The 14653-nt window shown below is 40.8% G+C and overlaps 1 protein-coding gene across 1 annotated transcript in view; it reads left to right on the forward strand.

The window, feature by feature from the left end:
* Positions 1–14653, forward strand: part of FHOD3 (formin homology 2 domain containing 3) — a gene marked incomplete at its 5' end in the record, with an annotated part of 82358 nt that overhangs the window by 11960 nt on the left and 55745 nt on the right. Inside the window, 2 exons of the mRNA XM_010076901.1 lie at positions 3313–3618; positions 7408–8297. Coding sequence (XP_010075203.1) covers positions 3313–3618; positions 7408–8297 — 1196 coding nt within the window. The remainder of the gene's footprint in view (positions 1–3312; positions 3619–7407; positions 8298–14653) is intronic.

The following is a 14653-nucleotide window of genomic DNA, read 5'->3' on the forward strand; positions in this document are numbered from 1 at the left end:
TCTCTTTTAGCGATGAGGGTACACAGCTTCTTTGGGAGATTTCATTCTTCCAAGAACTCTGTGCATTTTTTTCCAATAATACATTTTTAGATATTAAGTTCTGGCAGAAAAAGAAGTGGGCATATGACTCAAAATTAGTCCTTAAAATACTCTTGAGTAATCCAATTGCAAGTAAAACTTCTGCTCATTTAAAGACCTCAATTCACTCTTTTGTTTTAAAGGGTGGGGGGCAGTAAAGCCTTGAGAGAAGTGTGAAAAATAGCATATGCAAGTGAAAAGAGACTACCTGAATCTGACAGTCTCACTGTAGGTTTTAAGAACTGTATATGTGTAAGAACTGGGTTTAAAAAAAAAAAAAAAAAAAAGTTGTTTATACTGGCATCACATTCTTAATGTCTCAGGAATACCTTATTTGCTGGTGATGCATTTTGATATGACCTTGCTTTGCTTCCCTGAGTCTTTGCACTCTCCACCAGCAGCAGTCTGAAGACAGGGAACAGAGTCTGGTCTGTTATTTAACTCTGTTGCTGCCTGCAAGATTGCCACTTAGAGTAGTGTTTTTTCTGGTGTGAAAATTGATCCAGTAGATACAGGACTGAAAGTTCCAGCTCATTTCAAACAGACCACCACCAAGCATTCACTGAGAATTGTATTTTTTGACATTGTTAAAAGTTCTCACTAATATCAGCCTAATGGATTACACAATGGAATGGCAAATGATGGGCACACATCTAGCTTGCTGGCTTTGTTCTCCTGCTAGTGTTTCCTGACAGATCTCATTTTTGAACTGCTTTTTAAGGGAGTCACCACTGGACTTAGCTCATTATTTGCAAGTTATTTGGGTTATGGTTGGTTTGTATGACCTGATCCCAAAAGAGAGAAAGACTGTCAAAATGAGTGTCAACATATCCCTGTTTTTTTCTAGAAGTGCTTAAGTTTTTGATACTCCTTGAACTCAAAAGAGCAGCCTGTGTCAGTATCTTGGTGCTTATTCCTTGTTGTATATTAGATTCTGGTAAGATGCTGCATCTTTCTGGTATGTGTGGAATATTTCTGGTGTGAATAGAATCCAGAATTCTTTTGAACGTTCTCGTTTTCTCAACCATTTCTTATGTCTCCCTTGACTTTATCCTATTGAATCTTCAGCGTAGCTTCATGACAACAAAGCATTAGCATTAGCATTAGCAGTCATGGCCATGCTTTAGTCAGCTTCTTTCTCCACCTGAGCTGTTGGAGTTAACCTTTTTGGTTGTTGCATGACAGCTTTTGTTTTTAGAGAGCAACATCTAACATTCATGCAAAACTATGATTATTCAAGGATGCATTGATGCCATTTGTGTATACAGACCATTGCAGCATGGCAAGCTCAGTCTTTCTTGCTACAGTGCCATGTTAGTTCCAGGATCTCCTGAAGGATTCCTAAGCTTGCATCTCAATTATATTCAAATCTTGGCTTGACTTTAAAATGTTCTTGTGCTATACCTACACACTGACAGCTGTGGTCAGAAACACACCACTGGGATACAGTGTCTGCCAACTTGTTCTTGCAAGCTGTCTAAAATTTTGATTTTTTCTGAGGCAGTGCCCAGGGTACAGCCATAGGTAAGATATATTTAGAGAGACGAGGCATGCGCAGAGCTGCTCTGAGTTTAGACTTTTAAATGCGCGCGATGTAGAAGAGGGAGAAAGGTAAGCTTCTAGTTGAGAGTGTTTTAAAACATCTTAGAGGGGTTTGAGTGTGCATGGACTATCTATTAAACATATTACATTTCTTTTTTATATATGCATTATATATGCATGTCTAGTTATGTAACTAACTACACATTTAAAATCAATTATGGAAGCATAGAAGCTTAGTTATAATTAAATTAGTGGCAAAAAACGATTTGCAGCTTTATACGCTTAAATTATATTAAATTGAGTGGAATAGTGTGGTACTGAAGATGCATTACTGAAAGCTAGTTTAAAAGCACATTTGTTATTGTAAAGATAGGCACAATCATTGTTAGAAATCATTATTCTTTATATGGGTGTCTCAGAAAATAGGATAGGCACACAACATGAAACAGTCTTAGGAAAACATTGTGACCTTCATTATTTTGGCTTATACTTTCTCAGGATAAATCCATTTGCCTGCTTCCTAGAGGACTGAAATGTTTGGCTTGTATTCCAGTGTGATACTAATTTTCCTTCAAAGATTCGTGTAGTTATTGAAGAAAGTCTCGTCGTATATCATGCAGTCCAAAAACCATGACAAGTCCAGAAGGCTCTTTTGCAATATTGTAATGAAAAGTAGTTAACAGAGGGGAAAAAACAAGTATGACTTGGTCATTGTAGTTCAGCCACCCTGCAAGATAGAGTAGGGGGGGAGTTTGGAGAGAATGCAGAACTAACATGCATGCCCGTTTTCATCACTCTTGCATGGCCATTTCAGTTTTCAGAAAATTGTGAGCTGCTTGATGTGAATATGTGTGGATGCTCTTCAGTTTCTTTGAAGCATGCAGAGAATATTTGCATGTGAAAAATGTGCTGTTACAGCTAAAAGACCTAAAGGTGAATGAACGAACTTTGCAGTCAGTGATAAAGCAGGGAAGAAGAAATCAACAGTGTTTGCTGTGTGCCAGCTGATAAAAAAGCTCATTGTATGCCATATACATAGTTTCCATGCATGGAAACTAAATTTGTGCCATATGCCAAGCAGTTGGAAACTCTGTTCAGTTTTCATGTGGCTATTCTGAAATAAATGTACATTAAAATAATGTTTTTCATTAGCCAAATGTGTGACAGTGCTACTTCCAGACTGTGCCATTCAACTGTGTTAATAAAACTAATATTTGCATTTTTTCGTTGAAGTGTTCCTCTTCAGGTGAAAAAAGAATTCTTCCAGAACCCAAAGAAAATTCAGCCAAAAGCCACAATTTCCCTCCTCTTTGTTTTTTAAAAGATCTCTTCTTTCGTGGCTCTTTCTAGGCACTAAGTTGTCAATGTCACGTGCAAGTGGGATGCCCGTTTTCTGCTGGTGCAAATCCTTATGTGAGTTCAACACTCCAGCTGTGGAAGTATGTATAAAAACAGTGGGTTGGCTCCAGACAGCAAGCGAGGGGATTTGCAGGCCACTCTCACGTGCAACACTGTCGTCGCACAACATTCATCAGTCTGTTGCTCCTAATGTTCAGCATGCTGTGGACTTGCTTTTTATTTTCTTTCTGTAAGGCACTCGTACAACTTTCTCATCACTCTCGTTTAGAGGGGTGAGCCTGAGATGACTCCATTGTTAAGTGAATCTCTTTCTCCCATTGTTCTCTCCACCAGTGAGTGCCAGTGAACCTGAACCAGAGACAGAGACAGAACCAGAACCAGAGCAGGAGGCTGAGGCTGAGGCCGAGCAGGGAACGGAGACACCCAAGGAAATAGAGGCTACAGAGGTGGGACCAAAGAGTGAGGTGGAGCAAGGACCAGAGAGAGAGCCAGAAGAAAGTGCAATACTCAGTGAAAAAGAGAGGCAGAATGAGGAAGTGAATGAAAAAGACAACTGCTCTGCATCCAGCATATCCTCAGCAAGCAGCACTTTAGAGAGGGAAGAGAGAGAGGACAAGTTAACCAGTGACAATGAAACTGGTAAAGTGAAGCTTTTTCAATAATGAAGGGTTTCTGGTGGAAAAAATGTTAAATTAGCAGCTCTGTTTTTGTGTTAATTAGCTAACAAACCCTTTGGTCCTATCTCAGACTTTCTTACCACGGCCAAGTCTGGTCTACCCTCTGCTTGGAAATCCACAGACTTTGATCGGTTTCTGTATTTGAGGGACAGTAAGGCCTTGATGAAATGAGGTTTCCTTTGATTCGAGACCATTTTCTTCCACTAAGATTAATGTATTAACTATTGAATCACCATGTTGCAGCGACTTGCACCTCTAGCTTCCAGGGAATTTATCTGAATTTTCTACACATAAAACAGTGAGACAAGGGGCCATGCTCACATGATTTCTCGTGAGATTTCAGATACCTTTTCTCATCCTTCTAGTGGAAGAGAAAGAGCAAAGAGGGCTGGGAAGTTTTTCCTTCCCTCCATTTCTCCTGTCTTGGTTAGGCTTCAGAAAGCAGAGTGACACACAGGAGCTATGGAAGATAGGTCTGGGCTGTGGCCATCTTTTGTTCATGTGGAAGAGGCACATGAAATAGACCTTGTCTGGAAAAGACTAGTTCTGTAGTGACCAGTGGTTCTGGTCAGATATGCCACCAGACAGCTGTAAAGGGCCAGCCTGGAAAACACCTTAAGAAACATTTTTCTGCCTGGAGAGATAATGACAACCAGAGCTTATCACGCAGCCCAGGCAGGGAGGGAGTAAAAGGCAGATTTTGACCTTTGTTAATTACTCTTTTCCCCTTTTTTATAAGGAGGTAAAGGGATGTAATGTAATTAGGGCATTTCGTTCCTAAGTTTTTCTAGGGCTGAACAGTGGATTGCATTCTCCAAAGTATTCTAAATTCTACACAAGAAAACAAGAATTGCTTCACAGTGTGAAATAGCCTTGGTCTTTCTTGAAAGAAGAGGGGTAACTCTAAATCACAAGGATTAACTTGCAGAGATAAACTGTCAGATGATATTGTTCATGTTTAAACCCTCACACTTTTTTTTTTCTGTCAAGCATTAAGTTAATTTTATTCTAAATTTAAGAGCTATCTTCTTTTCAACCAGCACCAAGACTGAGTTACTTAGAATGCTATTGTACTCTTAAAGAATGTAGATGGTTATATATGTAGGAAAGAGAGGGGAGGTATGACAGGTAAAGGATGTCATTACATTGTGACATAGTCCAAGATAGTCCAAGTACAAGTAAGGGAGAACAGGTTACAGGTTTTTTTCCCTCACCTTGACTGTTACCAGCCTATTACCGCTCTAGTTTTAAAGTGCTTATGTACTTTTTGATAAAAGCTAAGAAAGGTACCCTGTTATCGAAAAATCAAGATCTTAAAATTGACCTACATTACCAGTAGACCAAAGATTTATTAGGGTGTGCTGTGTAGGACAACTCATGTAGTGAGTTGTTTGCTCTCTAGTAGGTGAGGAGATTCAGAAGGCAAACGAGAGCACTTTATCCAGCAGTTCTCACATTCCCAACAAGTGGTTTGCCATTTATGAGGTCACCCATTGGTCCTGCCCAGGTGCATTAAGGACAAAGGAATAAAGACTTTGGTCCTGGCTCTTCTTTTATTAGCCATCCAAAAAAAACAATTCTTGCTTCCCCAATGGTGTTTCAAAGCTTTACCTGTGGAGAGGAGGGCAGAAGAGGCCACCAAGGTAGGAAGAGTCTTCACAGCAATAATCTTTGATCAGCTAGGGCAGATTGAGGCAGACTTGAGGAGCCCAGATTAGAGATTATGTCTGGTGGAATTTTGATGAGCAGTTTTGCAAGGGGACTAAATCCTGGAGGATCCCAGCTAGTGAAACTGAGAGCAGGTAGTTCATGTGGGATTTGTAGGAGGGTTCCGAGGAGCAATCTTGAACATCTTTGAAGGAGAGGCTGGGAGTAGGGGGAAGTCCTCTGGGGGCTCTGGGTAAAATCTGTGGTGTGGGGAAGGAGCTGTCTAGTCATGTTGTCTAGTGAAAGTACCTCAGAGACAAATCTGAGATTACCTCAGGTGATGAGTCTTGGTGAGAAAGCAATCCTGTGGACAAAGTCTCAAGAAAAATAAACAGCTGATGGAAACAGTCAAGCCTCCTGCAGGAAAGTAGAAGGAAGAAGTTTTGGAGGTTGTATCCATTGCTGAAAAAAAAGTCTTTCTTTTGTCTGGGGTCAAAGCTCTGGACTCATTTTAAAATGTGGTTTAGAGGTTGATCTGAATCAAGGTGAGAGTCATTGCTGTCCATACACTTTGTGCTGTGAAGCCCATCCTACGTTTTAATGTATTGTTAAATACATTCTTTTAAAGGTGTGGGGGGGTGGAATTGTTGGGCCCTGGATGTGGATCTCACCAAGGGGATGCCTTCTCAGAGTACAGGGCTAGTTGTCATGGTAAGAAAGCAACTCCATTGATGAAGGAAGATGTAAAAGATGTTTAAAACTCTAAAGTATTGAAAAAGGTGGGAGCATAAGGGGAGAAACCAAGATAAAATGGAAGTTTAAGAGAAAAGGCAACTGACAGGTATAAAAGAAAACCTTTAACCACAAGGGGACAAAAGGAAGGTAGGCTAGCAATCCAAATAAAATGTGTTTAAGAAATAAAATTTATAAAAAAATATGCTAATAAAATTTATAAAGACTGTGGGGAACAGAAGGACTTCCATACAGGAAATACAGTAAGTGTGAAGAATTATCTTTGTCCATGTTTAATCACTTCATCTGATGCCCATTAGAAAAAAAAGTGCCTTAATTTTTAGACACGTTATCCACATTGGTTAGCAGTATTATATTCAGGGAAATGTAGTCAAAGAGATGCTGGCATTATTCATTTTTACAATTTGACTGCCATAGGTTGTTACTTATGGTGCTATCTCAATCATGATGTTTTGCAGATTATTATTGAGAAAAGCAGTAGTCAGAAAGATGAAGCTTCATTACAGTGACATGTTAAATGATTGTGATGTGGGAAGAAAGCCATTAGGCTTTCAATGTCGTCATATATTACAGGGAGGGTAACAGTGCTTGATGAGCAGCATTCTCAAAAATCTTTTATAAAGGTGCTCATATTCCTAGGAATAACTTTAAAAGTCTTGCTTATGCTTATATTCACTGAGTTGCCCAGAGAGCTGTACCCAGGGCATGCAGTCTGCTCTGGTATTCAAATAGTCTGTGTCGTGAAGATGGGCTAGGTACCAGCCGGGGGGCCTGAAGAACAGGCAGATGTGAAAGCTGTCCTCCCCTAGCCAGCAGGTAGGAAGGAGGAGGAGAAGGATGAAGCAGTTACATGTTGACCTTGGCATCAGGCAAGGAAGTTTGCTTTTATAAGGAAGTTTTCCTGGAGTTGTTCCAGTTTATGGCCAGGTGAAAAGTATGACCTAATTTGTGCCATTGTCATGATATTTAAGCCCAATTCTGGATTACTAAAGGTTCTGAGCATTTGTGCACTGTATAAAATGAGTTGGGGTAGTAAGTACAAAGTGAAACCTGACAGATTTCAGGAGAAACCTGAACCTTGATATCCTGACAGTTATGTAGTCCTCCCTGAGATACACTGATTATTTTCTGCTCCCGCTCCTTCTTTGAGAAATACTTCCAGCCCATCAAGATTGGGCTGTACATCAGCACTGTCACTTATTTCGAAATTTTCAAAGCTACTGCTTGCCCAGTTTCAGAGTAGTTGTGCATGTGCTCCCAACTGTTTTTTTTTTCTGGTGGGTTGAAGAGTGTTCTTGGTGCTCTGGCTCCCTCTTCTTGACTGTTCCCATCTGTGTGTGTGTGATTGCAGGTCCATGGTCACAGACCATTCAGGATGCTGGTGTGAATGAGCAGTGCAGCAACATCCTCAACAACAAGCGTTTTATGCTGGACATGTTGTATGCGCATAACAAAAAGCCCAAGGATGAAGAGGAGAAGGAGCTGGAGGCGAAGGAGGAAAAGAAGGAGATGGAGGAAAGCGAGGAGTCACTCACTAGCCTAGCCAGTAGGATCTCTATACTTCAGGCCACAAAGCAGGCCAAAGATGAAAGTGTCAAAAAGATGGAGATCGGAAATCTGGACAACCAAGGCAGTGTGAAAGCCTTTGCGGAAAAATTTAACAGTGGTGAGCTGGCCAAGGGGACAGCTGTGCCTGAAGATGAAATCAGTGAACAGGTCCCCGAGAAAACACCAGCACAGCCAAAGACAGAATCTGACTACATCTGGGATCAGCTCATGGCTAATCCTAGGGAACTTAAAATCAAAGACATGGATTTTACAGACTTGGGGGAGGAGGATGATGTAGATGTGTTGGACATGGATATGGGTCCTGGGGACTCCCTTGTTCCCCCTCCTCCACCTCCACCTTCTTTTCTTGGTTTGCCTCCTCCACCACCTCCCCCACTGTTTGGATGTCCACCTCCACCTCCACCCTCCGCTAATTTATTGGCTCCTCCTCCACTGTTCAGCACTCCTCAGGGTTTAGGGTCACCCCAGGTTTCTAGGGGTCAGCCAGCATTTATAAAGAAGAAGAAAACCATCCGTCTGTTTTGGAATGAGGTACGGCCGTTTGAGTGGCAGTGTAAAAACAACAAACGCTGCAGAGAATTCCTGTGGTCGAAACTGGAACCCATTAAGGTGGACACTTCCAAACTGGAGCATCTCTTTGAGTCTAAATCCAAGGAACTGCCTGTCACAAAGGTACAGCTCATATTCAGCTTGCTATAATTTTGCTATTGCATTGGTATTCATTCTGACTTAGATCTAGGTGATTTATGTTGTTTATGTGAAAACAGTGGAAATTACTGGATGTGTGATGCTTGGCCTATGACGGAAGATATTCCATGACCTGAAACTAGGAGATGAGGCTAGGGTGGTGTACATGCCAAGCTGCCATCTTATCTCGGGTCTGGCGGTTTTGGGATATCACTTCAGGTGGGGAATACCAGCAAATTTTACATTAGGTTGTTCGTAGCTGAGTGACGAACTAGGTATTGAAATCTGAAGTCTTTTCTGTTACATTCGTATGAAGGTCACAGCGTGATGACTCATATCTGTGTATTTGACAGTTCTTCACTTGGTAATATTTTCCTAATTGTTATGTAGAAAGGCTGGAATATCAAACTGGATCTGTGGCAAAAAGCCTACATGTGTGCTTTGTTCTGAAGGATCAATTTATCAGCTGCACCAAGTTTACAGCTAAACTCTGCAGGGTTGTTGCGTTTTTGTTTTACACTGGTGAACAGGCCTATTTTAAATCCTTAACTTGTACAGTGTAGCTATCCAAATCTTAGGATAGAAGCTGGCACAGGAAATACCTCTGTAGCTGGGATTCCCTCTTTTCTTAGGAGCATTGTTATAAAATAAATTCACAAAAGCTGGTGACATGGCTGTTTAACATTAGACTCAAAAACAAAGGGGAAGTATTTTATAGTTAAATTTAGTAGGAATTTGAAGTAGCATTAAAAAGGTTATTAGCTCAAACATTTGTTTTTCATGGCTACATAAACTCTTTTTCTTCTAAGCAGAATAATTGCTAACAGGGAAACAATGTTTTTTTCAAGTTAAAATGCTAGTAAAAGATGACGCTCTCTTACTTAAAAAAAAAAAAATTGCTTCTATGTTTTCTGTGTATGTCTATATGTTTTATGGTGACATAAAAAACAGTCAATACCTTGAATGTTTTACTTCTCTTTGGCTGGCAAAAGTTGTTATATATATTATGTATCATGTATATTATTTTTTGCTCTTAATCTGGGGAGACTGGATGTCTCACGGTAAAAGTTTTCCATATCACTTGTCTGGGTTATTAACTCAGAATTTTCTAGTAGTCATTCTTGATCTTCTTGGCCAAGTGGAAACACTGCAATTTGAACAATCAAGCCCCTCATTAATTACTGAGCAAACAGCTGGTAAATAAATACATGGCTCGCCTAGATCCTGCAATCACTGTTCTTAGCTGAATTTTTTTGTGACACAGATGCATGTAGATCTGAAACATATGGTGTGGCAGCTCTAAAAACACATTCAGCTGATCATTCATTTGGTCAATGCTGAGATTAATTTCTCTCTCTAATTCCTTTTCTGCTGAGGAAGGAATGCTGGTGACGTCGTGGCGTGTTACTCCTCATCTCTCTCCCTGTAAATACAAATCTGTCACAGATGGTTCATAGATGGAAGGAATGAGAGCATTTTCTTAGATCCATAAAACAGTTAATTCCTTGAATTGAATGTGGAATGATGACATATCTGCCATTTCCAAACTTCAGCTTTGTGCTAAATGCCAGTATTGTAATGGATATTGTTATGTAATGTAATGGCTGATTGTTAATCTTTTATTCCCACCTGAAATTTTGATAAAACGTTAAATTGTTGGAATTCTGACTTGTTTACTTTTCCAGTCATTAACCCTGCACATTCCCAAACTACCTTTGGCCATTTTCCCTCCCTCACACTTGCTTCCCAAACCTGCCTGATGCTTTGGCACAGCTTTTGGCTTCTGGCTGGAAGATGAGTGAGAAGGTTTCTTTGAAATCAGTGCAAGTCTGAGGAATGATTTAGGTGACTACTTTCCTCTTGGAGACTAATAACTGTTCTCTGCGTGAGACGCTATACTTTTGGCTCTCTTTCCACATCATCCCATAACACAGACATAGAAGTCTCATTGTCTCTGAAGAGAAGACAGTGGTGACTGAGGAGTACCATAGTGGAATACTTAGACTTCTGAGACTCCTGCCATTTTTGGTGAATACCAGCAAGTCTTCCAGGGTAGGAGGTGGTCCTTAGATCAAGTGAGATGAGAATAATTAAGCAGACCACTGAATCTGTAAAAGACTTGAGGTTTGGTACGAAGATTACATTCAAATTAGGATAGCTCTCGCTTTTTCCAGACTGCTTGGTTTAGTTCCAGGGAGTACATTCCCCGTTGTGTCTAGTTTCTCCTGTCCAATGGCTGCAATCCAAACCAGGTTTATTCTATAATGTTGTAAAGTCTGCCTCACAGCTCAGTTGGTTCAGATGAAAAAAAGAGCGCAGAGCAACAAATCAAAAGTCAAATCTCCAGATTTCATAGCAGTAGGTGGAAGCAGGTGCATGGAAAAGGAACAGTCCAGAAAGATGAGAGGAAAAGCAAAGTCAGGGTGTGTAGGGGGAGCTTGGCTCTATCTTGTGCCTATGGTCTCTCATACAGCTGTAACCAATTTTACTCCAGTTTCTAATCCTTCACTGTGATTTCCACAACACACAGCTATAAACAGCTACTTCCTGGCTCATGAGAAGTTTTTCATTAAACACAATAGACTGCAATAAAATAAAGTGGATTTTAAATTGTAGGATATAATATGGGAGTTTGGGGAGGTGGGGCTGGGAGGGGAGATTCTTGATTTTAGGAAAACTTATGCCACACTGGACAACTTGCACATTGATTATACTTCGTGGAGCACCTTTAGTTGCAGAATATTTATTTTCTGGAATAGAAGACCACAGCATTCTCTTTGCGAATAGAAAGAGAGTGATCAGGTATCCTCTCCAAGCAGGTCTAGAAGTTCTTTCCTTCTCACTCCACCAAACAAAGCAGGTATTTTGGCAAAGTACTTCAAAGTGTTTGTTCTTCTGTGAAGAAAAATTAAAACATGCAGACACTACTGAATCAAGCGGTGCTGTTCAGCCCTTCTGCCATCCACTTGGCTCTGCATGTCATTTGAAAGTATTATTTGGCTGATTCATCTCTACCCTGTAGGACATATTGATCCATCCCACGCCCACAGACATAAAAACTAGTTGGAGTGACAAATTAAGGAATATGTTTTCATGTGCATGTGTATATACATGCCTAGGCCCATACTCTTTTTGAAAACATTTGTTGCAATTTGAATAAATGCAAAGGCAAGTGATAAATGTGGACCAGAATTTCTGAAAAAGATTATATATATATATATGTATCCTAGACAAAGTCAGCTGCAGCTGAGTGATTCCATTTTAAATCCCCAGTGCTGATCTTTGCTAATTGAGACAGAAATTAAAAAACTACCATCTCGCTATTAAGGGATTGCCCATTTTTTCTGTGCTACTGATGCAGATTGTTCTGCAAGTTTAGATGCAGGAGATATTTCTGACTTGATGCTCATATATAGTTACTTCTTTATATGACCACTGGAAAACTGTTTCAAATATTTCTGCTTCTTGTATTAATTAAAGCAAGGAGGCGTGTTTTAGGCTCTGTGCTCATCAGACTGCAAATCACCTTGTGTGGGATGGTAACAGTTTTTGAATAACTTATCTGGACAATCCAGCCTTCAATAGAGGCAACAGTATCTGGCCAGCTAGGTCTTGTAAAGATCTAAATTCACTGCAATTTTTAATACATTACAGGAACATTTGTTTACTACAAATTATACCACCTGATATATTTGTATTTTATAACTAATTTTATATTTACGTTTAATAATATAATATTCAGAAATTCAGAGCTTACGTAACATACTGACACATTGAAATATAAAATCAAGTACAACAGTGCACTGTTCCCACAGGCAGTTGAGGCATTCTCTGTTAGTGAACTTATAAAGCACAGTCTGAAGACACCTAATATTGTAATAGAAATTAATAATTCTAGCTTATTTTAACAGTCACTTAAACATGCGCAATTTCATTGCAGAGAAAAAGGAATTATTTTCCTTGCAGTAGGGTAGTAAAGTTCATAGTAGTACAATCTTTGTCTTTTCTTCATCTTTTCATTCATTTGGAAAGGATTTTTTTGTAACTCAGCCATTGTCCTCAGAATGGATTTTAAATCTCTTCTGCCTCTGCTTTTGAAGAGAGTTACTTCCCCAAATTTTCATACCCTGTATGCAGTTATAGCTCTGGAAAATACCTCCCTGCTTCCATTCCCTGTACAGCTCATCTGTCTTTCATAACTCATTGCAAAGGAGCAAGCGCACTGTTGCAATCATCCCAGCGGTTAGCATCGTATGTCCCTCAAATGAATATGTCTTTCTTGTCAAACTTAGGAACCTAAAAACAGAGATGCAGATCTGAGCCCTACTTACCCATACCGCATGTGGGAAGTCTAAATTTAACTCCTTTCCCCCAGCCTTTTCCCTTCTGCATAAATTCTTTGGGGCTGTGTAATTCTGTGCTGTAAGGGACAAGGTAAAAAGTGGTGGTTTAAAAAAGTCTTAGTGGGATCCAGACTCAAGAGGACGCAGTCTCTGGTGAACCCTGCTTGTTTTTATGTGGTCTTGGCCACTAACTGTGGTCCTGAAAATGTGATTAGTGGCCCTGGAAGTAAAAATAACTGCTTTAAAGGAAAAGCTGCATCTCTGATCCTTCAGGTAGCATCCCAAGAAAAAGAGGGCGCTCTTACTCAAAGAAGGGAAAGTTCAAGAAGTCTTCAGGGATGCTTTTAAGGTGTTAAAATGAGAGAGGTTCTGACAGAACAGACTTATAAAAATTGAAAACAAATGTTGCCTTTGCTCTCCTAAAATTTTGTCCTGTTTACTGCAAAAGTGTTATTTCTAAGTTTAAAAAAAACCCCAACCCTCTCATTACTTTCACAGTTGTATCATACTACATTGTTGGTATGATGGAGGTGCTGTGGTGCTGCACATGTGCTGGGCAGGCTGCTGGGACCAGTGGACATACCTCTTCCTGTGCAGACAAGGAACTGAGCTATGCCAGAAAAGGGCATCTTTGTAATCGTCTAACTGTATTCCCATTATGGACTGACCCACTTCTTCCAACACAGAATCAGCGTATAGACCTGGCAGTAGGGCATTTTTTGACTTGGTGGTGGCTGTGGTGCAGACTCAAAGGAAGTGGAGAGCAAAGCTTCATAGTCTAAAAAGCAATCCTGAGCACAGATCAAGACTGGGGTGGTAAGAGTCTCCTCCTGGGCTTCCCCCAAATCCACAAGAGGTGCAAGAGGCACTACTGCTGTAGACAACACAGATGATTCCCTGTTCTGAACAGTTGTGTGGGCTGCCACATTGCAGCCTTGAAAGAGGGATTGCTTGATCTCTCTCTTTTTCCCTTTGAGGTGCATCTGTGCTAAGCCTGCTGCTGCCAGAACCACTAACCACAGTCTAGGTAACAGACTCTCCTGGGAGGTCACAGTTACATCTCTGCAGCCTGTGCCTTGCTGAAACATGGGTTTATACACAGTGAAGCATGTCTATGCTTGCTTGCATCAGTGTGCTAGTCTTCTCCCTGTGCTCCTGTGCTTCACAGCATACCTCATCCCATCTCTGGTAGGGCAAGGGAAAGGGAAACAGAGAAAACGTGTTTCCAAAGTTCATGTCTGTGGAGAGAGAGAAAAAAGCCCTGTGTACGAGGAGCGGAGTCCTCTCCTCTTGCAGCTGCCTGGTGTATGATATAAATAGTTGTTGAAGAAACACCTAGCATGGGGCGGTTAGACAATGAGAGGTGTGCGGGACGTAAAAGCCAAAACCACGTTCAACACTGTATTATGCCATATAAGTGGTTTGTGAGTCACTTTGCCTAGTCAGTTTGCATTTTGTCACTCTGAGGATGGGGAGAGAGAGAAAGAAATTTCTTGGGTCTTCTCTAGAATGGAATTTAAAGCATATGTTGTTAGTTCTTAGTGCTTTCATTATTATTTATACTGTAGCATATACTGGAGGTAAGATACAAATATTATGTCTAGTCTCAAATAAAACTTTGAAAAAAGCAGAAAAGTTGTTCTGCACCTATGAAGGGCTTGATGGACGTATGATGAGCAGCGAGGTAGAATACCCTTCCTCTGACATCCAGAGGTCAGAAAACCATGCCAGTGTCTCTAGAAAGGCCTCTACAGCTCCTTTGCCAGTGCTTAAGGTGGATTTGTAACACAGGAGAATGCTGGTGGGCAGATGGGAACGGCAGTCTGTTTCCCAGATGGCCACACAAGCAGGAGAGGGTCAGTGGCCACTCAGGGTTGATGCATCAACGGGTAATTGAGCCCCGGAGCCCATCAGCTGCCCAGCTGCTGCCCCGCCAGCCCTGCAACGGCCAGCCCTGCCGCACGGCAGAGCTCTCGCCAAGCACAGACAGCTTCAGGC

This window comes from Pterocles gutturalis, unplaced genomic scaffold (genome assembly GCF_000699245.1).
Source record: "Pterocles gutturalis isolate BGI_N339 unplaced genomic scaffold, ASM69924v1 scaffold8463, whole genome shotgun sequence".
In the NCBI taxonomy this organism is placed as follows: Eukaryota; Metazoa; Chordata; class Aves; order Pterocliformes; family Pteroclidae; genus Pterocles; species Pterocles gutturalis.